Below are 26850 nucleotides of genomic sequence, written 5' to 3' on the forward strand. Positions count from 1 at the left end.
CTGGTTGCAATTTACTGTTTGAGAGAATTATGTATAAAATATGGCTAACATCTTCTATGAATATTTCTCTGCGTTCCCGCCCATTCCAGCGTTGATCTGTTCAACACACGGATGAGTTTGGTACCACCGTTTTCCCTGCCCATTCCTTCCCTACATTCCCGTCCTTCCCCGTCCCATCTCACCCCAACCATTCGCATTCCACTTTCCCCAAATCACCTCATCTCATCTCACCCCCGCCTATCTCATTTTCCGTCACTCCACTCCATCCTATCCAATTCAAACTTACTCCATTCCATTCTACATCCTCCCTTTATCCCGCCTACCCCATTCTGATTTTCACTGGCTTTCGCTCACCCTACCATACTTCACCACACAGTCTTCCCTAGCCTACCACGCCTTCATTTACATTACCACGCCCTCCCTCACCTGCCACATGCTCATCGAAACACACTTTCACACACCTTGCATGCTATCACACACTTCCTTACCCTACCACACTTTCGTTCACCCTCACTCACCCCTACCAGTTCCACTCATCCTGTTATACCCTTCCTCATCCTACCACACTTTATCTCACTACGCTCTCAGTTACCTTACCACACTCACTACCATACTCTTATTCACCCGACCACACTCTCACCACCATAGTCACCCTCCACCTATCATATTATTACGCACCCTACCACACTCTCATTCACCATGCTATGCCCTACCTAACGCTTCCACATTCTCTTTCCATTTACCACACTCACTCACACTACTAAACTCTCACTCACCCTGCCTCTCATTCACTTAGCCTGCCTCTTTTTCACTTACCTTACCACTCTCTCCCTGGCCCGATACTTTTCGCAGGTTTGAGAGACGAGTGGATGGATGTGAAACTCTTCTCACTAGGCTGTTGACAGATATACTTATTTGCTCCCTATTCCACTTTCTGGATTTTTCCCATTTCAAGAATTAAGAAAAAAAAGTTATATCATACTGATGGCCATGAATGTTATACTTATCTTAGCATGTTCACTGGAAACATATAGCATTATAAATATTATCAATTATAAGCACGAATTTCTTACACTATTTCAACGACTTCAAAATACTGAATCTCTGAGCACTCCGTTCCTACTGAAATAAATGTAATGACGAGCAGATCCAGGTTTACAACAAGTTACAAAGTACTGGAATGCAGGAGCTTCAGGGTCTCTTGGTTAATGGTTTTTGATTAATAATCACCCTCGTCGTATGGTATGTAGTATGGTGTGGTGTAGAGTGGTGTGGTGTAGTGTGTCGTCGCTAAGTTCACTAAAATCTACTCAAGTGAAGCATTTCCTGTTCCGGGATCGTTTGTGAGAGACCGATGGATAGGGTCGCTCCTATAGTTGGTGCTGCATCTAAAGAGGCAATAGGTCGTGCACAGAGGACATTTCCTGTAATAGATATAGCTGCAGTTCGATCAGTAATTAACTGAAAATACAATAATAATTTTGTGATATAGCAGGGTGATCCAGGGCACTCTGTAAGTTCTTCTGTTATTCACTGAACTAGGATGAAACTCTGATTTTTTTTTTTTTTTTAAATTAAGGAAGAAGAGTGCTCTGGATTTTTTTTTTTTCTCCACAACTGCTTAGTATGTAGTAAGTTCATTCACTTAGGTACGTTTAACTAAATCTGTGTACATATATTCATTCACTTAAAATTACTTATCTAGTTTTGCTTTCATTCTCAAGCGGTGGAGGGGTGGTTACCAGGTAGGCCGTATGCACCACAAATGGAAAGAAACGGAGATGACTGTTGCGTGAAAGACACACCTCCTCAACTTCCTTCGCGTTTTTATGCAACAACAGCCACAACAAACACATTGCTTTTCATATACTGCCTTCTAAATACATACCGCTTCATCGTATTTAGAGTACTCCTTCTCACATTGTATGCAACATGTGTAAGTATAATGAGAATGAATTAGAACCAATTCTACACAAAAGCATGTATAAAGTGGATGTAAGAGATCACTGGATTAAAAAAAGAAGCACGTTCATTTTGCAGATATGTTTTAATAAATTAGGAAAGAGATTGGAGAATAAATAATTAGAAAAGTAACGCCTGGTAGGCAGAGAGAGGAGGTGGGTCAGGTCATTGGTGTTGGGTCTTGGTCCATTGATCTCTTATCTGGGAAATATTAAGTCCGTTTACTTGGACTCGTTGGAGTCATAGTAGCGGCGCTGGGGAGGGGCGTAGCGGGGAGCCTCACGGGACTCGAAGGATGCGGAGTCGAAGGAGGCCTCACCCGAGTACTTGACGTCAGCAATGTAGCCATCGTCACCGTCCACGTAGTAGGTCACCGTCTGGCGGCGACCGTCGGGAAGCAGCACGTAGTACGACCCCTGGGTGTTGTCACCGTCGCGGGCCTCCTGGTGGCCGTAGTGGTTCTCGGAAGAGTCGTCATCCACAGCCCATTGGAAGTTGTACTGGGCCTCGCTGGACTCGAAGGACTCGCGGGACTGTTAGAGGAGAAAGTATAAGAACTTGACATTTTAATAGCTAGCATGAAGGATATCTGAGGTTCCAACATGAGGATGTATTTCAAAGAGGTCAATCTCTCTCTCTCTCTCTCCCTTTCCCTCTCTTTGCTTTGGTTACAAGCTTAATGGCAGACTGAATTATATTCTAATTAATCTCACCACTATGACAGTGCACCCAGCTAAGTGAAATTACATCATTTACAGTTTTCCTGACACACAGAGCTGTCAACCCCTGCACAGGTAAACTGCCACTGTGACTCACCCCTGAGTTTCCATAGTAACGGAATTCACCACTGTCGGCGGCAGCCAGGGCAGCCAGGCCCAGCAGGATGAGGATCTGAGGATGGACAGGGACATTAGTTAATAATGGCCATGGCCAAATGAGGATACAAGGACGTTTTCTTCTTCTTGTCTCTGACCTCATATATATATATATATATATATATATATATATATATATATATATATATATATATATATATATATATATATATATATATATATATATATATATGTATGTATGTATGTATGAAGAGAAAAAAAAACTTCTATTTGCGGCTGCTTAGATTCCTCTTTGTCTCCTCTGCACTTTATCAGCATGCCGTATGGTCACTGGTACAACATAGGACACCATTTTGTTCTTCCTAAAAGCTCCAATCCCCAGCTGTACCTTAGTGTTCATTGTGAAGTGTAGCTGTGTCAAGACTAAACTGCCTAGGCCGCCGCTCGGGTTCTAATATATACCCTCACCCGCCAGCATCTCCACCCCATTTCCTCACCTCCCTTTTTTCCTCCTCAAGTGTTGGCGCCCAGTGTTCTCGAATTTATATTTTTAAGCAACAGTGGATGGCGTGAAAAGACATATAGTAGGTTTTTCAGTTTAGAGGAAATTTAGCGAAACTGTAGACGGAACTTTAAAAATGTACTTATTTAAGATATAGTTTTGAGAATCCAGCTGGAGAATGCCTGAAGTTGCTGGACTGTAAGGCAACAGCAGATATTTCATGTGATTTCTCTAGCAACTGCTTATAATGTCAAAATTTATTCTAATAAGTAATCATAATTGTTTAAAAAATTATAGTTGAACTGGCCTGTGGACGCAAGCCAGTATTTTACTTGTGATTTAATAATGTGTCATCTTTAGTCATATCCCTAGTAAGACGTAAAACACAAAGTTAGATGTAATGAGTGAGCTTGGTTGCATGCGGAAAGAACATGTAACGTTATTATGATACATTTAAAGTTCATATTATATTTAAAGTTATCTATCTATCTATCTATCTATCTATTGCCAGACGCCTCAATCCCGTTTGGGGTGGCCACAAACAAATCGCCTCCAAGTCGCCCTGTCCTCCGCCATTTCACTACCCTGCTCCCAACTCACACCCCCCTCTCTCATATACCTCTCCACCCCATCCCTTCATCTCATCCTCGGCCTCCCCCTCCCTCTTCCTCCCTCCACCTCACTCACATACACTCTCTTCGTCAGTCTCTCACCCTCCATCCTCTCCACATGGCCAAACCACCTCAGTGTGTTCCTCATAACGCTTCCTATCACATCCACATCCACACCACAACCCTCCTTTATATCCTCATTCGTCAGCCTGTCTCTCCACGTGACTCCACAGGCTCCTCTTAAATAACTCATTTCCACTGCTCTCACTCTTGACTTGTGTCCTTCCAACAATGTCCAAGCTTCACTTCCGTACGTTAGAGTTGGTATCACAATACTGTCATGTAGTAACTTTTTCACTTCCATGCTCACTTCCCTGTTTCTTATCACTGCTTTCAAAGAACCAGCAACCTTTCTTCCCTGCTGTACCCTTTCAAGCACTTCACCCTCCAAACCTCCATCCTTACTCATCACACTACCCAAATACTTAAACGTACTCACATTTTAAAGTTATATGGAATCTTAATTTGATTTCATTACGGTTTCCTAGTAGATGTATAATTTCAAAGATTTCCAATTCGGTAACATGATTGAGGTATAGATATTTGTCTTTACACTAAGCCTCTTATAATTAGCTTATTTATTGATTGCCATTGTAGTGCAGTGGTTTACTGTAGCAAGACTTTTTTTTTTTTTTTTCCAGAGCGATGTTGGAACATAGGCCGTGGGTGTGGTGAGGCTGGATGTGATTCTGGTCAAGGTCAGTCATGTAGACGCAATCTGGGCGTGTATTCCACACGTGTTGACCAATGATTTACATGACGTGCTTACGGAAAACCGTGATTGATAGTTTTTTTTATACCTCCTCTGTACCGGGCGAAAACCAGACGCTGTTTCTCTAATTAGCTCTCCGGAAATATACTGGAGTTCTTTGCATTAATTTAATATGAAAATAAATATATGTGAAGTGTTTTCCCGACTGTTGATTCTTGTATATGTTATTGTCTGTAGCAGAAGTGGAGACGCAGGTCACGTGGTTTCACCCTAAGTATATTCCCATGGTATCATCATGAATTTTTATATGCGTTTAGGGTTCAGAATATACCGCCATTTACTCTCTAAACTAGCATTTCACAAGGCTATGAATGACACATAAAGTTCTACACCTTAACCGTGGAAAATCTAGATATTTGTTTTCTCTCTTTCCTCCCTTTCTTTCGGTAATAGAGTACGGGAAAAATAAGCTGGTTTCATGACACAGTAATCTGATGTGTACCTGAAGGATTATCAAGATCTGTTCAAAACTGAATTGTCTGTATTTAGTAACATTCCCATACTAGGCAAAGAATCTATAGCAATGCTCATACAGTACAGTATCCGTGGCACCAAGTACCAAATAATTATACAGCTATAAATCAGCATTTTTAATACTAGTCATCTCCAGGAGTTCTTGATATCGTGCAATACTGACCTTTGTAAATGAGCATATGCTTCTTGAGCCAACTGGTTTAATGGCAGGGCACATCAGCATGACAGATAACTGTTTATTACATGCAACGATTCATTCCAGCAGGAGGTGTCTGGAGAATTTCTATTATGCAAAAATGCTAGCAGAGAAGTTGATTTGTTTCTACTCTTAAATGATCTTTTATACAGTGGCCTTAACCTGGCCCTGGTACACTAGGAGTGAAGATTAGGTGTTAAAGATTTGATATACAAAATTTTAAATGTGTGTGGTATATTCACATTTCCTTTCTATTGACAATTATTTATTGAAATCTTAACCTACAATGCCATGATATTATTGTACTGCCAGACAGATTACCTAGTGCGAGATTGCCTCAACAAAGAGACTGACTTCCTTGGCCTTTGCCTACTGACTGCTAGTTCTCCAATATTTATTCATCTGCATTGTTCGTGGGGTACAATTACCACACACACACACACACACATAATTACCACTGTGTCACTCTTCACTCAAGTTACAATACGAGGATGCAGGATCACATTAACCACACAGAGACTAGTCTGATATAGTTCACTTAGCGATCATGAGAAAGATATATGGAAGACATCTCTAGCTGTTTAAGAAATTGTAATATCTCCAGACTGAAGATAATTATACTGTGTTAGCAATAATAAAATTTTGAAGTATAACAGCACTTATCCAGCAGCAACATGCAGCATCAGTGGTGCATTTTCACAGGCTTTTAAAAACTATTTATTTGAGAGAGAGAGAGAGAGAGAGAGAGAGAGAGAGAGAGAGAGAGAGAGAGAGAGAGAGAGAGAGAGAGAGAGAGAGAGAGAGAGAGAGAGAGAGAGAGAGAGAGAGAGAGAGAGAGAGAGAGAGAGAGAGAGAGAGAGAGAGAGAGAGAGAGAGACCAGAAATATAGCATAAAGCAGATGCATTGGGAATGGGTTACGTGGGGTAGCCAAGGACAAAAGTTCGCCTCTTATTCCACTGCTTTCGCTTCCTACTTAGGGTATGTCCGTCCTTTTTCACATCTTATCACATTACAGTATATTAAAGACCAGGATCGACGGGAAGAGAAACGTATAAAACGCCTTTCACCCTATGGTTAATCGGTAGCTGAGAGAGTGAAAAGTAGAAAGGAAATATTAAGTAATCTATTTAGCCGAGTGTATGAAGACAGTGATATATATTGAGCAGTAGAACAAGGAGAGTGGAAGGGGAAGGCTTCAAAGACAGAACCCTGACATGCAAAAATGCCTAATTGTTGTGCATGTTTCACTGAGTTATTTACACATATCATTCTTACATGGCCACATCTTTCTCGTATTTTATTTCAGTTAGCTCTAGACGATTTTATTGAGCTGGGTCAGTCATGATGCCTGAGAATGTTATTAAGACAATATACGAACTTCTTTCCATGTGCATTATTTAAGAACAAAGGATTCTTTCCTTTTTAAAAAATGACATGATAAACTCTTAGGTGGGCGATGATTTCCCACCTACGAATAAAATCGTTGGACGGGTACCAGAACACGCACACACACACACACACACACACACACACACACACACACACACACACACACACACACACACACATACACACATCTATCTATCTATCTATCTATTTATCTATCTATATATGTATATATATAATTTTACCCTTATTATAAGGTTTCTATTACATTTACCCTTCAATAAATCCCAGGCTGCCATCTATGCTTATCTATTCTCTGGACCTTTGATTTTATTCCACTCAGCTGCTTGCATAAACTTTAACAGTGGCATACCTGATGGCTGTGATATTATAACTTTTTTTCTTGTTTGCTTTTTTTCTTTTTCCATGTCCATGCTTCTGGAGTCAGATTCATATTTTCAAGGCTTAAACTGGACTGGAAATTATAATTTTGTTTGGCCTACCCTATTATCTCAACTTGTAAAACATGGATTCACAGCCAAACTAGGGTTTTAAATAAACTGACGAAGTACAGCCAGGAAGGCAATTTCCCTCCACAATTGACTGCTAGGAAGTCTTTTTATCTTTAAGAAAGTGGCTAAGACACTTAATGATACCTCCTTTCTTCTTTGCTTTTCACTGTTATGAATTGTCTCTGCGACCGTCGACCTTCTTCACAGCTTTTGTACATCTTCTCGCCACCTGCGGGATATAATCTGTAATGACAATAACCCGTTCTTCCATTGACATACTTGCTTTATTCCTTTTGCCGCTAGATAGTTATTTCCAGCTAAGGAGAACCACTTAGTATTAAGGACTAAGTGAAGGGGAAATCTAATCCCTCCAGTTCGATAAGACTCTCGTAAGCTAAATAAAACTGTCTGGAGATAGAATAAAAAAAGTCTAAAAGATGTAATCGGAGGCGGGGGTTAAATAGGTGGGAGGAAAACACGAAAACCAGTGGAGTTCTTCTGTCGCCTCGGATTGCATTCTTTTTGAAAACAGAGACTATGTACTGTAGCCGAAATCGTTAAGGACATAATGCACTTAATTTTTTTCCTGTGTTCTGTCCCACCCAATTTATCCAGTTGTCTCTACGAATCACATATGTGTTTACCTCGACTGCCTCACCCGAGACTCGCAGAGGCAACCACTTTAACCTTGACCTACTCGGTTCAGGAACGTGTTGGCCAATGCCCTTCCCCACACCCCTCTCCACTCCTTCTCCTTACCCCATCTCAACCGAACTCACCACGCCCCATTCTGCCCCACACTACTCCATTCCATCCCATCCTGCCCCACTCTACCCCATTCCATCCCATAGTACCCCGTCCCACCTCATTCCGTCCTACCCACACATCCAATATTACTCGGCCATACCTCTCTCCATTCCATCTTGTCCCATTCAGCCTCACTTGATCTTGACTTTCCTTACCCCATCCCATCCAGCTCCATATCAAGTCATCCATTCCTCCCATCCCCTTCTCAGTCACCCCACCCCACACCATCACACCCGAACCACCAACTAACCTCACCCAATCTTGGCGCACCTCTGTCTTCCTCCCCTCACTTCTTTCCAATCCATACTGCCCCCTCCACACCACATCCCATCCTACCCCACTCAACCTCACTCCATTCTGCTTCAAATCAACCCATCCCATTCTGTCCCGCCTCATCTGGCTCCAAAGCTAACAGACAGCGCGCGCACGACCGAGATAGATAGATAGACTGAGAGAGAGAGAGAGAGAGAGAGAGAGAGAGAGAGAGAGAGAGAGAGAGAGAGAGAGAGAGAGAGAGAGAGAGAGAGAGAGACCTTCGATGCGTTACACCTTATCATCAGGATCACCACCGCTGTAGACTTCAGTACTTCAGTGTAGCGTGGAAATCTGCTTAGTCTTAAAAAAACAAGGCTTCTCCGATAACACCTGTGATTATCCCTATTATCTCGTCTGCTAAAAGCGAGATTGGTTAGATAACTACGCCCACTGACAAGGGGATGTCTAGTAAATGTGCTTAGAAACTCGTGTGATTTGTCTAGTGAAAAAGGCGTACCTCATCTATCAGTAGGAGTAGTAGGCATTTTCAATAATTAGGTAACACGGCAATATTTAAGCAGGTAGTAGTAATAATGAGCATTTAAGAAAGGAAGATTAATGGAGGGTTTCTGGGAGCAAATGGGTTGTGAAAAGCTGTAAAGTGCACATAAAGATTGGACTGTTAGATTAGAATGATTAAGTAGTGGTGGTGTTGCAAGGCTATTGAGAGAGAGAGAGAGAGAGAGAGAGAGAGAGAGAGAGAGAGAGAGAGAGAGAGATGCTCATGAAGACTTGGAGATAAAGGAATTAAAACTCAGAAAATGTATAACTTTTGCTTTTAACATTAACGACAGAAGTTTAATAAATGCTGGAAAAACATGAGAAAAAATGACAGAGAACACTGACGATGGTGCAATAAACGACATTAGGGAAACGTTACTAAAAATAAAAGAAAATAAGTTAAATGGGATGACTAAATAACACCAATAGTTAAGGTGATCCATGATGGGTTTCGTTGTTGTTGCTGCCGTTGCTTAACTTCAGTTTGTTTCACCAAGCACACCCGTCGACCACAGATAAGCTACTGTTTCTATGGAAAGTCTTACTGGTACAATGCCATACATACACCGTGCAGGGAGCCGGAGTCCCCTTGTGGTAGACAGCGCTTCGCCAAGGTCAGAGCAGGGTCCACTGCATGGCGAGATGCAAGGAAATATGAGGTATGGCTCCCGGGTGGAAGCTGCAGTTGCTTCACAAAGGATCACTACGGCACCACGTGTAGGCTCCTCTTTAGCGCTAGTCGGTTTACGTTGTTATTGTTCTTGTTGTTAAATAACTCCAGTCTGTCTGGCTAAGCAGACCTATCAGCCGCACGCAACCAACCGTCACCACAAGACCGTCCTAAATCGGGTTACACACACAGGTAGAACAATGCACCTGAAAATATATTGCTGGCAGAAATGAACAGTGTAGGGGTGGAAGGTGTTCGCGAGGTAAATGTATGTTAATTACTTCCACCAAGGAGGTTATGTTTTCACCCCCGTCCATTTGTCTGTTTGTTTGTTGGTTTGTGAGCAAGATTACACAAAAACTACTGGACGGATTTCCACAAAACTTGGAAGAAGAATGGACCTTGGTCCAGAATAGGCTCAATTATATTTTGGTGCGGATCTGTATAAAGGTGCGGATCAAGGATTGTTTTTTTCATTTCACTTTCATTAACGTTGCGAGAGAGGGCTTTTTTCGACATTTTCGTAAATTTAGCAGTGAATATTGCATGGATCTTGATGAAAAAAATCAGGCATATTTAGGATGTTGGTATCTACGAATGTGTACAGTTTGGAGCGGATCTCTATAAAATTCCGGATCTAGCGGATTTAAATATGCCTTTATAGGGGGGTAATCTTTTTCCATATTGGATTTGACTTGACTGAATTAAAAGGAACTGCATGTTGGGCCTTGCCGGAGGCATGCGCTCTACTGAGTGCCATTCTAGTTATATAATGTAACAAAAATGAATGCAATGAACTTTTCATGGAAATATGTCAAGACAGATATTGTTTTAGGTGAAACAACCGGTTGATTAGGGTCCCCAACAATATCGTCTGGGTTCCCTGGGTTCTGTAATCCATTTGTAGTATTTCAAATATTCTTTGTTTTTGCGTCTCTCTCGACCCATACTGTTTAGGTCGATTACTGGGTTTTCTGTTATTCATCACATCTTTACAGTTAAATGAAAAACTGTAAAGTGCAGTTCCATATTGCTGTCAGTCTACGGCTTAATTAGTCGTTTTGACTTTAAACTAACAGTAACGCCTCTGGCATCAGACCAAGGAAGCATCAGTATATATCAGATTTGCATCTTGGTAGTCTTGATGAACAGTAACTAGGAAGTCAGCACTGTAGTGTGTTAGTGTTGCTGCTGTGGTCCCAAACTAATCTGAACATTAATCCAGTAGACTGTGGACTTAGAGATACCCATCTCCCGTATTCGACAACACTCCTTTTAGGGGATATGAAAATAGTTACGTTCATATCAGTATTAAACCAGTAGACTGCAGACTTACCTCCTGTAGTCGACCATACTCCTTTTAGGGGATATGGACGTAGTTAAGTTCATATAAATGTTAAGCCAGTAGACTGCAAACTTATCTCCTGTAGTCGACCACACTCCTTTTAGAGGAAATGGAAGTAGTTGAGGGATGTTTGTAGAGTATAACCAATGAGTTGAGCTGCCTGGTTATATCGGTGACACCATATGAAGGCATCTGTCCTCTGCGTCACTGCTGTTTGCAAAGGGCATTTCCATGTAGAGGGAATCATGGCAGAAATGCTTTAAATCAAACGTTCAGTTATACATATATTTACCTCTAACTGTGTACACGTAACTACAAGAAATTTACATATTGCAGTTTCGTTACACCATATCCAAAGAAATTATTTCACGAATAAATAAAAAGAATGGCACTCTTACAACCAGCCTCGGAGTCCCCAAGGGAAAGGGGGTGGTGGTGGGTACCGGGATAATAAATACCCTACAGTACCTTCAACCCTTTTCCCGGTGATCACTAAACGAGGCGTCCTGGATCATTATCTTACACAGCCTATCATTTTCTGCATCGTCCTTGGCCTTCCCTCCAGCATTCTCTCTGCTGAAAACCATCTTTCCTTCCTCAAGCCCCACATTTTGTTTCCATCTGTGACTCAGCTGTCTAAGGCTACTGACAGCAAACCTGTGCAGGTATAAGTAAACTTCAGTTTCTTTGTCTATTAATTTTGGTATCAACACAACCAAACCTTCAGTTTGGAATATATTTACATTAGTCAAAAATTGTTTTGACCCTGCATAAGTTGTAACCCAGTACCCTCTGTATATGCTAGCTGAGAGAGACGCACCGGGAATAAACAAGAGAGAGCCGGCCATGTTTGTATGATAATCCCTGCATCTGAGAGTAACCCACCATCATGACAAGCAGAACTCCGACTCGGTATCCCCCTGCTTTGCTATACTCATTTCATAGTCAAAGGTGGTTGTTGCCTGTATTTTCATAACAACCTGGACTTCTCTGTGTTCATGAAGCTGAATCTTCCAAATTTATTACGCTCTGGCTATGGCTGTCATTTTTTTACTAGATATATCTTTACCTTACACTTACTTCCTAAATATACTTGCCTTTTACGGCAAACGTGCAGCATCCATCTAGCAAAGCACTCTCATGCCCTGTCTGTCCAACTCTATGATGCAAATACAAGAAGTGGTGCCAAGGCACAGCAAACCCCTCCCCGGCAGTCATTTTAGTGCTGACGTATAAGCACAACAGGATATATAAGCAGAGATGTCACATATGAAAGTTGGAGTAAATCGGGTAAAACTTGACAATTTTATTCCCATTTGAAATTTAAGGCCCTACCCACCTGACACAGACTCCCGTGCCGCTAATTGGGGAGGTGACCCCCCTGATGTAATGAGGTATTTTACAGGACGCAGATTTGAAAAATGCACCTTTAGGTTTTGGTTTCATGTCGATATGACGAATTTGAAAGGAGCTATGGCGAAAAAACGAGTTCAAAAAAATATTTTTTGGCCCTACAGCCTGGGTCTTGGCCCAATTTGGCCCAAAATTTGATCAGGTGATTAGAAAGTCATAGTCCATTATCCCTGTAATTTTAGTCAAAATCACACCAGTAGGTTTAGTGTAAAATTGTTAACAGACAGACGGACAAACAAACAAACAGACAAACCAAGTGGAAACAACACTCGCCCCCGAGCCCTCCCGGGGCGGGGACGGGTAAGAAGTCTGAAGTATGTGGAAATTCATGGAAGCTTTACAGTGAGATGCAACTCGTCAAACTAGGGTCTTAAGGCGAAGTCTCGCATGATCCTTGTTACGTACAGCGAAATGTTTGTTATTTATTAATCTCAGGGTTTGTAGCCTCTCTGTAAGACTGATCTTTTTACCTAGAGGCTCTAAGCTGCATATTATTCCTTCTTGTTGCTTTGCCTTACTTTCCTACCCCTCACCTGCTTACCTTCCTACCTACCCTACCTCCCTGCCTACCAACATAGCTACCACCCTGTCCACCTACATACCTACCTACCTCCCTCACTACTTCCCTAACTACTTCACTCTCTTCCTATCTACTGTACCTGACACCTACCCATCCACGTCCCTACCTGCTACTCTTTATAACTACCTCCCTATCTATCAATATCTCTAGCTACCTCCCTACATAGGTCCCTGCCTACATACCTTCCTGCCAGATTACCTTCCTCACTATATCTGTTCCTACCTACCTATACACCTCCCTGCCTGCATAACATCCTACCTCCCTACCTGTCTTTCTGCTGCCTCTGTCACCTAAATGAAGAGGAGACAATAGCGGGTTACATCAATATAGTCATAGGGCATCAGTTGCAGCATTTAAGCGCCCTTTTCAGTGATAATGTTATGCCTATGGTCTTGTAAATAAAGACAATTTTTGACTTAGTAACCCTGTAGGTCATTGGTACCACCAAATCCCCAGTCCCCCTCTACCTTCCCTGAAACACACACACACACACACACACACACACACACACAAACCAGAGTTTGTGGATGCCGAAGCTCAATAATCATGCTACAATTTATTGTGTTACCTATGCACACGATATTCCTGTGGTAAATACAAAACAAATGACCATTATCAAAACCGGCATTTCTTGGAAGAAAGTGGCTGAGGGTCAACTCCGTTTTACGAAAACTGCAGTGTATTGAACTAATACCAATATGTGGCTGAATCGGTAGAGAGGCGGCCTGCAGTCCTAATGGACCCTGGATCGAATCCCGGCTGGGGCAGAGAACAGTTTAAGGATTTGAATTTCCTAAAAAGCAGACTTTCTTGATCTACCAGATGACCCACCGACATGTCGTAAAAATACCCCAGCTAATACCAATACACCAGTCCTATATGAGACAGCCCTAGCATGTATTCAATATGGACGGTGGGTGTTAGCGCCGAAGTGGTGACATGTGGAGGTGTAGGAGGACTACTGGGCCTTGGGATAGGTGACTGCCCCCAAGGAATAGGCCCTGAGCCTTTGCCCAGAGTCGGACACGTAAAAAAAAAAAAAAAAAAAAATGTAAACAGTGTCTCCCATTCCCTTCCAAATAAACTGTCGTGTGAGGATTAACATCTTAGTGAACAAAGCACCTTTGCTGTGTAATATTTCACACACAATACGCTTATGGAAAAGGACCAGGCAACCGGTTATTACTCCACTTCTGCCCACCCCATGCCCGGAAGAATAAAACGTAGTATTCAGCCTATTGATTACGACCAGACTTAGGTACTAGGGAAGTATTTTACATATATATATATATATATATATATATATATATATATATATATATATATATATATATATACCCCCTGGGGGTAGGGGGGTTTCAAGAATACTCCCCCAGTATCCCTGCTTGTCGTACGAGGCGACTAAAAGGGTTGGTGGTGGGTTAGTGCCCCACCCCTTAAAAAGAACTAACTAAAAAAGCGAATAAAGCGCCTCGGACCCGGACGGACCATATGTTGACGACTAAGGAACGGACAAAGGACATTCTGAGGGTGGGGACATGGAATGTGAGAGGAGTGAATGATGAAGTGAAAGAGAGAGAGATTGTTCAGGTGCTTGAGGATGCAAAAGTGCATATATGTGGATTGACTGAAACTACATGGAAAGGTGAAAGGCTGAGAGAATGGGAATATGGTTTAGATATATGTGCGGGAGTCAATGAGAATGAAAGGGGAAGAGGCGGAGTATGTCTGATGATAAGCAAGAAGTGGAAGGAGAATATAAGAGAGTATGGAACAGCGGGTGCAAGGATTGTATGGGTGAGGATGAAAGTGGGTATGCAAGCGTGGGCGATTGTATGTGTGTATGCCCCTACAGAGGATCGAGTGGCAAGAGTGAAAGATGAGTTTTGGGCGAGAGTAGAAGCATGTATGGACAAGTTTGAGAGGAGCGAGAGAGTGCTGTTGACTGGAGACATGAATGGCAAAGTTGGGAATGTACGAGTGGATGGAGTGGTTGGTCAGTGGGGTGTGCCAGCATAAGTAGATGGGAATGGTAGTGCTTTGGTGGACATCTGTGCTTGTAAGGGGTTGGCAATAGCCAACACCTACTTTCGTCATAAGATGATCCACCGGTATACATGGAGAGTAATGAGGAGGATGGATGGTGAACTTGTTGAACGAAAGGCAATGATAGACTACGTGTGTGTGGATGACGAATGAGAAGACAAGTGTTGGATGTGGACCTGAGGAAGGGGGTGAGGCCGTAAGAAAGAGAAGCGAGGGAGGGGGAAGGGCTGGAAGAAGGAGGCGGGAAGGGAGAGGAGGAGAGTGACACATGAAAGAAGCTTCAAATTCTCCCTGAACAAAACAATACAAACACCCCTAGTATGCCAAAAGTGTAAAAGTCGGGTAAGAAAATAAGAAAGCTCCAACTCTAACTCCATAAAATCTACACCAGACAGCCACAGTCTATCACTATTTCTGTCTCACACACTGTGCCCTGTCTTGACCAAACTTCTTTTCTTCCTTTTAACTATCTTAATTAAAAAAGCAGAATGCAGCGTTCGGATTGCACACACAGCGCTCTACAATCGGTTTAAGGGAGTTAAATTTAAGGAAAAAAAAACAATGAAAAAATTAAAGGAGTTAGCACAAGATAGGATGTGGTGGTGTGAGTTCATCGAGGCCCTATGCATCCCCGAGGGTGCCACAGGAAATGATTGATTGATTGATTGATTGTTAAATAATTCCTTGTTGCAATTAAACCCCTTTGAAAGCAAATGTCTCACAAAATTTTAAAAGAGCAAACTATCCTACCGGTCCTGTTATGGTGTTCTTGTGGTCCTGCCTGTCGAACACGATGACCCTGACCCCGCCCTTGCTAAACACCCTGAGCCAGTGGTAGTGGTCCTTGGTCTCCACTGACACGAGGGCCAGGTGCTGGAAGAGGGACCATTTCTGGCGGACGAACGTTGGTCTGGGGGAGGTTGATGCGTGGAGTCTGACGTCTGAACAGCTACACACCCAGACACGCAGACCTATGGAAGTTATGTCTATCCGTCAATAGCCAGACTCCATATTCCCGCAAGGAGTGACCATTTGACTTTGACTTAATTGTTTTACGGGGAGGGGCACTAACCCTCCGCAAACCACTAGTTAAAACGTAGGGAACACATATGGGTTTGGTTAGATGGTTACCACCCAGCGTTAAAAATGGTTTCCAGGCTTACAAGAAACCATTAGGCTTGTCACTAGATTTACATTAATACGTAAACGCGTACAGAAAGAAAGCAAAGGAAACATACAAGTAAAGAGAGACACACACACGTAAAAAAACACACACGTGTAAAGAAACACACACAAGTGTAAAGACACACACGCGTGTAAAGAAACGCACGTGTAAACTAACACGTGTAAACATACACACACGTGTAAACAATCACACGAATAAAGAAACACACACGAGTAATGAAACACAAACGAGCATAGAAACAACACACAAGTGAAGAAAGACACACAAGTAAAGAAAGACAAGTAAAGAAAGACACACAAGTAAAGAAAGACAAGTAAAGAAAGACAAATAGGTAAAGAAATACAGATAAATAAAAACATTGAAGAAAAAACAAGAAAAACAGGTAAAGAAAAACACACAAGTAAAGAAAAACACACAAGTGAAGAAAAACACACAAGTAAAGAAAAACACACAAGTAAAGAAAAACACACGAGTAAAGGTGCAGATGTAAAGAAAAACACAAACTTTCCCCTACCTATGGGTATAAAAGTACTTAATGACTATAGCTGATTTTTACATAGAAATAAAATATTTATCTTATATAGATTGATGGACCTATAAGCTAAATCAGTTTGAAATACCTCTAAGTGAATTTTTGTATACTATTAGACAGGGGTGGGAAACTATGACAATCCATTCCCTGCCGTAACTTGTATAATTATGATTTTACAGGAAGATCTAGACAAGGGAAGACTGGACACCTTTCATTACCGTAACTTTTATATCTTTTTACAGGATGAACTAGACAAGGGAAGACTGGACCCCTGTCACTGCCCTAACAGATATAATTTTACAGGAATAACCAGACAAAGGAAGATCGGACCCCTTTCAGTGCCGTAACTTAGATATGTTTTTACAGGGAGAACCACACAGAGGAAGACTGGCCCCTTTCACAGCCGTAACTTTTATATCTTTTTACAGGAAGAACACAGGGGAAGACTTTGCACCCGTTTCTTTGATCTTCCTGTAGAAGATCATTATAATCTACTGTAAGTTTAGTGTCATAACATTAAATTTACCCATGAAGGTAGGACAGAGCGGAAGGTTCTGCAGCCTCTTTTTCCGTCCTACGTAACAAAACCTGATTTGAGGTAGAGAATCGGTCGTAAGTCTACCTGTCTAACGTACATATGTTTGTGTATTCCGATCCAGGATAAATTAGTCTCCCCAGGCTACCAAAGATAAAAACTATCGAGACAATATAGTAACATAACACAATGGGGGAGGGGAGTCCTTCCTAAACCCATTTCCTTTTAATAGGTAAGTGAAGTACCCACCCCAAGGGGAGACCACAGGGAGGCGCGCGGAGAGGATGACGAAACACCCACCCCAAGGAGAGACCACAGGGAGGCGCGTAAAGGGCCCAGACTAGACGGGCCTACGTCCCCTGCCACCATGCAGCCCCTCTTCCTCTCAGCGGAGCCAGTGGGAAATAAACCACCCCACCACACTATTCTCCAGCCAGACCAGCACTTGCCAGGATAGGGGTGGGACTTGTGCTCTCGCAGTCCCCAGTAGGACTGCGGTAACGCCCACCGTGCTTGCCGGGGAGGGAACATCCACCGTCCTTCCCTCACCTAGAAACCCAAGCAAGACCGCGATGATGCCCATTGTGCTCATCAGGGAGGGAGCTCCACCATACTTCCCTCACCTGCAGGCCATACCAGGAGCCAGACCGCAACAACGCCCACCGTGCTTGTCAAGGAGAGGACATCCACTGTACTTCTCTCACCTGCCTTCCCAGGCCAAAGCACAACCACGGCGGCACCCACAGTGCCTGTCTGGGAGGGAACGTCCACCGTACTTCCCTCATCCGCAGCCCCCACCAGGAGCAGGATCACGACAAAGCCCACCGTGCTTGTTGGGGAAAGGACATCCACCGTACTCCTCTCACCTGCCTTCCCAGGCCAAAGCACAACTGCGGCAGTGCACACCGTGCTTGTCGGGGAGGGAACATCCACAATACTTCCTTTGTTTGCAGCCCCCACAGGGAGCAGGACTGCACCCACCGTGCCTGTTAGGGAGGGAACGTCCACCGTACTTCCCTTGTCTGCAGCCCCCACCGGGAGCAGGGCTGCAACAACGCCCACCTTGCTTGTCAGGGAGAGGACGTCCACCATACTCCACTCAACTGCAGTCCCAGGGACTAACAGAACTGCGGCTCCGCCCACCTTGCCCGTCGGGGAGGGAACATCCACCGCACTTCCCTCGTCTGCTACCCCTGCAGCTCCCTTAGAGGGCAATGTCCCTTGCTTGCCTCACTCCTCCAGAGGCCAAGTGGGACGCCCCTCTCGCTCCCCCCACACCCCAAGGAGCGGAGCTCGCTCCCCAGCAGAGTTCTTGTTGGAGAGTGTCTGGAGTGGTCCCATCGTGACCCTGGGAGTGTGCTCACAACAGTCAGCACCCCGACATCACCAGCCACTGCCGGACTCCCCGAGGAAGAGACACCGCAGGCAGCCCCTGATGGCATCTCAATGCCGGTGAGACCACAGCCCCCAGCCGCTGAAGGATGCCCCCAGGACTCCCGGCCAGGACCTAACCAGACCAACCAGTGAGCCGTCCTCCTCCTCAAAGGGCAAGAGCAGAGCAGCAAGCCTGCTCACCCTGTTCGGCCCCAGTCCTGAGGGCCGCCATATGCACCGAGGCCCCACCAGAGAAGGGCCTCCGTCTACGCCGCCCTGCAGCCCACACCAGACGATCCACCACATGACAAGAGACCTGCACCTCTCTTGAGAGCACACACCTGACGGGACACCCTCCACATCTGGGTGACACCCGCAACTACCTGGTCTGCTGTAGTCCAACTCTTATTCTTATGTACTGATATTGTGTTTGTTCTGTGTCTTTGTACTGTGTCCTGCATTTGTATCTTTTTATGATAATATGCGTGTAAGATTGGTTAGCCTGTGTTTGAGCCCTGTTCCTTTGGTTGCATGCGCTAGACCCGGTCTTGGAAAGAACACGAGTCAGTTACTCGTACTTAGAGGGCAAGAAGTTGAGCTCTAAGTATGCAGGATTACAATGTGGAAGGAAGGAACCTGAAAAATCGAAGTGGAGAGGGAGATAGGTAGGAGCCAGAAAAATTTAAGTGGAAGGGGAGATAGGTAGGAACAAGAAAAATCGAACTAGAGACGTTAAAGATGAATGAAAAAAAAATGAAAATAAATAATGGGAGCCAGCAGGAATAAGTTACAATTGAATTGTAGTTAAGGCGTTAATGGTCGTATGTTAAATATTAGAAAGCTCTTATCTCTTTCCAGTTTATTAACAGTATACACCTTAACCTTGCGTGATACGTCCTCATCCCACATTGCCACAGGCTTCAACAACAGTAGTTCAGTATAGGAAGGACGTCGCTCGGTGAATCTTTCCTCGAAGGGTCAGCCTTTCAATATACACAAGATCAGCTCAGGCGTCAAAATAACGCAAGCTTCTCACATTCGTAGTCTTTATTTTCCAGGTAATTACAATGTTCGCATAGCTAATTTCACAAATGCCAGAGCCACACTAACATCACGAGGCCACAAGTAAACTCACTCCTCTATTCTCTCCCCCATCCTTTTAAAACATTTTTGGAAGGTCAAGGTACTCCTAGCGGCAACAGTTCTAAGTCAGAGACATCCATAATATTCCAGAGCTTTCTTACATTATGTAGCACTCTAACAAATTAAATATGAATATCACATAATATAACAATCATCCCAATAAAATATTTACAGAGGAAAATTAAAAATAAATGCATAACTTTACAAAATATCTCTGCTCACAACAGCAGGCTACCTAGCAACCGTGACTAGCAACTAAAAATATACAAACTATCTGGATTTTTACACTACAACCTACAGTAGCTAGCACACCTGCTTCTCAACACTACCCCCTCCCTAGTCCTTTTGTCTTCCTGACAAAACTACACAATATATACACATATAATCCTTAATCCTAACAAAACATTTAATTATGCACAAAATAGTCTTTCTGCTTATCAGGTCTTCCCCTATGCCGCTTCCAAATACCCAGTCCACTCTTCCTGGAATGTCTTGATCCTCTTCCTGATTCACTTCTTCCCTATGGAAACTCACCATCCTCTTGTGCTTCGGCTCCTTGGTTCTCCTCAATATCATCGGCTGTGGGTGTGCATGATTCCCCAAAGATGTCCCAGCTGTACTGTCCTGGCTCATGGTGCAGTCACAGACGTTTCAAGTGTAGCACTTTTTGGGCGAGACTTCCTGCCTCCCCGAATCTGGTTGTTATGCCTGACAGGCGGTCCATCACATTGTAGGACCCATCCCACAGGCTCTGCAGCATCGATGACTGTCCCTTCTTCCGCTGAGGATTGTATAACCAAACTTTGTCACCATCACTGAAGCTAACCTCACTAACCTTGTCATCATACCTGCGTCTCATCACTTCACCTGAAAACTTCAGAACTGCTTGAACTGGACGATGTACCTCAGCCAATCTTTCCTGAAGATGTTTCGCATAGCTGGGGGTGTCTGTAGGCAGCTTTTTGCCAGGTGGTCTTCCCATTAACAGATCAACTGGCAATCGTAACTCGTTGCCCAGCATCAGTTTTCCAGGGGTGTGGCCAGTAGACTCGTGGGATGCAGATCGTTATGCCATTAGCAATGCAGGTAATTTCTGGTCCCATTCCATCTGCCCCACTACACAGTGCTTAACCCTTTAACCGCGGGTGTCATCCCAGAATGACATTGCAAAAACTGGACCAAACCACGGGTGTCATTCTCGAATGTTTGTGAATATTTTGAATACCGCGTGTTTTTTCCGCGCGCCAATTGTTTCAAGGGAGAGTAGCTATTAAGTTCTTTCACTCCAGCCGACCCCCACCTCCCTCCTCCCACCCCCCGGGTCCCCACCTCCCACCCCCTGGGCCCCCCACCCCACCCCTGACCAAACACGCATCAGTATCTGTCCAGCTGTGTGAGTGACAACACCGCTGATGTGGCAGTGAAGTGCGGGCAATTACAGTGCCTTTTACCTGCCTCAGTGAACACAGAGTGGGTGTTTATCGTATGTGCAGTGTTCATATATGTTTATAGTATTATTATCAGAATTAGGTAGGCATTTGGTAATGGTGTGTGAGCGAAAAATAGTGATTACAATACCACTGATGTGGCAGTGAAGTGCGGGCAATTACAGTGCCTTTTACCTGCCTCAGTGAACACAGAGTGGGTGTTTATCGTATGTGCAGTGTTCATATATGTTTATAGTATTATTATCAGAATGAGGTTGGCATTTGATAATGGTGTGTGAGCGAAAAATAGTGATTACAATACCACTGATGTGGCAGTGAAGTGCGGGCAATTACAGTGCCTTTTACCTGCCTCAGTGAACACAGAGTGGGTGTTTATCGTATGTGCAGTGTTCATATATGTTTATAGTATTATTATCAGAATGAGGTTGGCATTTGGTAATGGTGTGTGAGCGAAAAATAGTGATTACAATACCACTGATGTGGCAGTGAAGTGCGGGCAATTACAGTGCCTTTTACCTGCCTCAGTGAACACAGAGTGGGTGTTTATCGTATGTGCAGTGTTCATATATGTTTATAGTATTATTATCAGAATGAGGTTGGCATTTGGTAATGGTGTGTGAGCGAAAAATAGTGATTTTAGATAGCTCACTTCTAATGGCACTGCCCATCCAGTGATAGTCAACGAAATCATGAAACCTACATCATTGCAAAGCCGAAGGTTAGTACTTTCTAATGGTACATTATTTTTCCATCTAGATTTATTCTGTGCAGAGTTATAAAGGTTTAAAGTTTATTTACATTTTGGCTGGAACCCCGCGGGAGAGGCCAGTCGGGGCAAAACAATGCCCGCAGTTAAAGGGTTAATCAGTTCTTGTCCCAGGGTACAATTGAATTTCTTCATCATCCCATATGACTGGGGCCTTAGTGGAGTAGTCCTAGTCTTCTTGATCCCCAGTGACTTCCCTCTAACACTTGTGGTAGATCCATATCTTCCACCTGCATCCTCTTCAGGTCTTCTTCAGCTGACAATGGCCCAGCAAGTGCAGTACATTTGCATTACATACCAAGATTTTCTTGGCTACTACACTGCTTGCAAACTGGGTCACAAGGCCGATGACTCTGGCTGTCAGCATTGCCATGTACTCACCCAGAATGGTGCCGCAGATCACAGTTGTGCCCCAGCTTCCTGAGCCAGCACGCCTGTTGTCCTCCTGGATTCTTTAACCCATGGCGTCCGGTGTCTATTTCCGCTGACCCTTCTCCCAGCCAGGGATTTCTGGAAAATCACTTTTTTTTTAACCATAGTATCTCAGCTAATACTTAGCCAAAAATAAAAAACTGTCATAATACTCACCACCCCTTCAACTTCAAGCTGGTGGCCTCAGATTGTCCTGGTAGTGCATGGAGTCAGAGTGAGAGCCTTTGGAAGTGGGATAACTTTTCACTTTTTTTGTGGCAGTGTCCAGATGCGTTGCACAAGTAAGGCCTATACTAGCCCTCCACAATTTGAAGAAAAAAAAACACTTTCAGAATACCACAATCAACCACAAACACCATTTCCATGTTGGCTATGAGAAGTGTGGTGTGAGTGGGAGGTGGTGTGAGCAGGGGAGTGAGGTCACTATGGCAATGACCTTGAGGGAGGCTGGCTGACTTCTCACTGGACACAGGAAAAACTTTTTGCATAAATCTATCCATGACGGAGGAATACAGGTAACTGGAGCATGACTGGGATGCATGCAGGAAGGTTGCCAGTGTTTGCTTGTGGTGAATATTACCCACGAAATATTCAAACAATGCTGCAAAACACTGGATCATGTATACATGCTTCCCGGACGTCTCCAGGTGGTCCTGGAGACACCTGGATGACATGGGTTAATATCTTCAGCCACTTGAGTGCTGCATGGTCCATCCTGATGATGAAGTGGGATGCTTACATGTAGGGATGAAAGAAGTCAAAGCTTTTCATCACTGCCAAGAGCTCCTCACAGTTCACACAGTAGTTTCACTCTTGTGGGCTGAGCTTCTTGCTGTCATATGTCACCACATACTCTTTCATATTTTTCTTCTGCGACAGTACTCCGCTACTGCCATGGTCACTAGCATCACAGTCCAGGATACGTGGTTGACTCTGATCTGGGTACAGCAACATTGGAGAGCATGCCAGTGCATGCTTGAGCTCATCAAAGGCCTTCTGAGTCACTGCAGTCCACATAAACATCTGCCTCCTTCCTAACAACTTGTGCAGAGGTGCAGCCATCACTGCAAACTCTTTGACATAACTCCAGTAGTAGGTTCACAAACCCAAGAAACTCCATAGCTTCTTCACACAAGCTGGAACCCACCACTTTTTCACAGTAGCCACCTTCTCAGTAGTGGGGCTGCATGGGAAAAATCAGCTGGATGTTGCCCCTTAACACCAGCCTGTACTTATTTTCTGCATTTTTCTTATCTTTGGCAGCCTACTTCTTATCCTCCTTTTTCTTCTTTCAACAATCAAAACTGAAGTGTCCCACCTCACAACATGTCTAACACTCTTTTGTTGCAATTGTAGGTTTACCTACACTGTTCTGTTCTTGCTGCTTCTTCTATTTGTAACAGTCCTCATTGTGTCCTGGCTTCTTGCAGAATGAGCAACCTCCTGTAATCTTCTCCTGTTCCCTCTTCCACTTGTAGCAGTCCTCTTACCTATATCGTGGCTTCTCACAATACCAACAACTTCAAATTTCTCTGCTTCATGTACCTGTCCCATTCTTGTCCTGAATCCTGCGCTACATCCTGCCTGCAAATTGGATGTACTGGACATGACGTAGGTTTCAAATTCCACAATTTGGCTAGTACTTCTTGCATGCATTTTGGTTGTGCCTGCTTCACTTGTAGTTTCAACCCCACACTATCAAAAGCATCAATAACCTGGTCCCTCAGAAGAATAGCCAGCACGTTAGGTGATGCTTCAGGGTATACCTTGTGTGTCATACTCTCCAGGTCATGAGCAAGCTGCTAAAGGGATTCGCCTCGAGCCCATACATGAATCCAGAATCTTGCTCTGTAAACCTCGGTCTGGCACATGGTCCTGTATCTGTGCTACAGCACTTCTACTAGGGACTGATAACTGTTCCTCTCCCCCATTGGCAGCTGGCCAAGAATCTCCACTGCAGCACCCTTGAGGCTAATAGCAAGCTGCATTGACCTCTGCTTATCATTTCAACCATTCTGATCTTCAAGTAACTCAAATTGCACATGTTAGCTTCCCAAGATACTTTGCCATCAAGTTCCTGAGGTTTCGTTTTAAATGGACCCCTATCATTGTCATGCACTTCTCTAGTTTAAGGCCCAAAAACTGGGGCATTACTGTATAATTAAGTCTAGGACTCAAAATTTCTACATTCTGATCATTCAGCCCCATAATATTACCTTCAGATGCTTGGGATTCATCAAGATTCACCATACACTGTCCATTTTTTACATATGCTCCCTGTACACTAACCTGAAGCTCAGCAGTGCAACATTTCTCTACGAACTCAGTAATTCACTCACTAATCATCTTCAACTTGTTGTGTACATGCCGTCAGCAATCCATCATGTTATTGCTCACCTCACACTTCTGCTGCTGCAGCTCGGCATATACTTCATTCTTCAACTGTTGTTGTTCTTCCTTCAGTTCCCCCTTGAAAGCATCTGGTTGTCCCTGTATCAACAGTTGTAACCCCTTTTCTTCCTCCTGTAATGCCTCTTGAAGCCGTTCATGTCATTCTCTCTATTCTTCACTGTGCCTGTAGTTGTTCACTTTATGCTTGCAGTAACTTTATGATTGCAGCCACAGACGCCACCTCCTGCCTAGCTTGGCTTCTTGTCTGTACATTTTCTGGCTCAGTGTCGAAGATTTGATTCATTGCAGTAGTTTTCTATCCCAACTCCTGACACCAATTGACATGTCCTAATCCCACACTGCTACAGGCTGCAACGGCAATACTTCAGTGTAGGAAGGACGTAGCCCATTGAATTGTTCCTTCAGCCTTTCAATGTACTGAAGAACAACTCAGGCGTCATAATAACATAGGCTTCTCACGTTGGTAGTCTTCATTTTCCATGCAAATACACTGTCTGCTTAACCAATTTCAGAAATGCCAGACCTACACTAACTTCACGAGGTCACAAGTAAACTCACTCCTCTATTCTCTCCCACATCCTTTTATAACCTTCCGGGACGTTCTAGGTACTCCTAGCAGCAACAGTTTCAAGTCGGAGACATCAAAAATATTCCAGAACTTTCTTATGTTATGTAGCATAAAATGCTTTGGCATATAAACTGAATCAAATGAGTATTACATAATTTAACAATCATCCAAATAAAACATTATAGAGATACAAAAACAGGAATAAAATTCAATGCATAACTTTACAAAATACCACCACTCACAACAGCAGGCTATCTGGCACCTCTGACTAACACCTGAAAATGCGCGAACTATCCGAAATTTTCCACGACCACCTAACTAGCACTCCTGCTTCCCAACGCCTGTATATTATATACTTCTTCTTTTTTTTTTTTTTAAAATACGAGAAAGAAGGAACTGAAAGCAAGAAGCTTGTAAGATTGTTCCCCCCCCCCGAAGAAAAAAAAAAGAATAACAATGATAAGATGGTTTGCACCTGTTGCCTACAAGCTTATACCAAGAAGTGCAGAATAACTTGCAAAGGAGGAGGCGTTACGGATCTCCAAAACCACTGATAATAAATGCAAGAGGGTACTGATATAGAACGTACAAGGTAAATAGCAAAGGAAGAGGCGTTACAGATATCCTAAGCCACTAAAAATAAATACAAGAGAAAACCTATATATAACATGCAGAATTAATTGCCAAGGAAGAGGTGTAACGAAATCAAAGCCACTTATAACAGCAAAGAAAGCGGCGTTAAGTAATCAAAGCCACTTAAAACCCAGCCAAGAGTAATATTAAGATTACCTGCACATTCTGGACAGTATACTGTACATCGTGGCAAGCTTCATTGTAACGATGACCTGATGACATAAAAAATGATGTAGTAGACTTTAGCGACAGTATCTGTGTATCTGTCTGTCTATATCTTTCCGTTCGTCCCTCCATCCGTCCGTCCTTCCATCCATCCGTCCATCCATCCATCCGTCCTTCCATCCATCCATCCATTTGCCCATTCATTCATCCCTCCATTTACCCATCCCTCCATTCATTCATCTGTCCATTCGTTCATCTGTCCATCCATCCATCCGTCCTTCCATCCATCCATCCATTTGCCCATTCATTCATTCCTCCATTTATCCATCCCTCCATTCATCCATCTGTCCATTCATTCATCTATCCATCCATCCATCCATCCGTCCTTCCATCCATCCATCCATTTGTCCATTCATTCATCCCTCCATTTATCCATCCCTCCATTCATCCATCCGTCCATTCATCCATCCGTCCATTCATGCATCTGTCCATTCATCCATCCGCCCATTCATTCATCCCTCCATGCATCCACCTGTTCATTCATCCATCTATCCATTTATCCATCTCTACATTCATCCACTCATCAGTCTGAGTCTATTGTTATCTATGTCTATATTTACCTTTATCTCTTGAAGCCTCACTCCCGGGGTGGCCACATACGAATCTC

At 43.5% G+C, this 26850-nt stretch overlaps 1 protein-coding gene across 1 annotated transcript; it reads right to left on the reverse strand.

Annotated features, from left to right (window-relative positions):
• Positions 1-2183: 2183 nt before the first annotated feature.
• Positions 2184-3198, reverse strand: LOC145403175 (uncharacterized). The gene is made up of 3 exons (XM_080274992.1): positions 3187-3198; positions 2779-2853; positions 2184-2495 (listed from the first exon to the last, which is right to left on the reverse strand). Exons 1-3 carry the CDS (start codon positions 3196-3198, stop codon positions 2184-2186), a joined length of 399 nt encoding a protein of 132 aa, XP_080131118.1.
• Between the last annotated feature and the right edge of the window lie 23652 nt (positions 3199-26850).

The sequence above is a fragment of the Coenobita brevimanus genome, chromosome 60 (genome assembly GCF_032717465.1).
Source record: "Coenobita brevimanus isolate Jiangsu-jjx chromosome 60, ASM3271746v2, whole genome shotgun sequence".
NCBI classification, from domain to species: domain Eukaryota; kingdom Metazoa; phylum Arthropoda; class Malacostraca; order Decapoda; family Coenobitidae; genus Coenobita; species Coenobita brevimanus.

What these genes read in the sequence shown, in the direction of transcription:
- LOC145403175 (XM_080274992.1), bottom strand. An exon ending in GTTACTATGGAAACTCAGGG is followed by an intron (nt 2,496 to 2,778) that starts GTGAGTCACAGT and finishes CTCCTCTAACAG; the next exon opens with TCCCGCGAGTCCTTCGAGTC.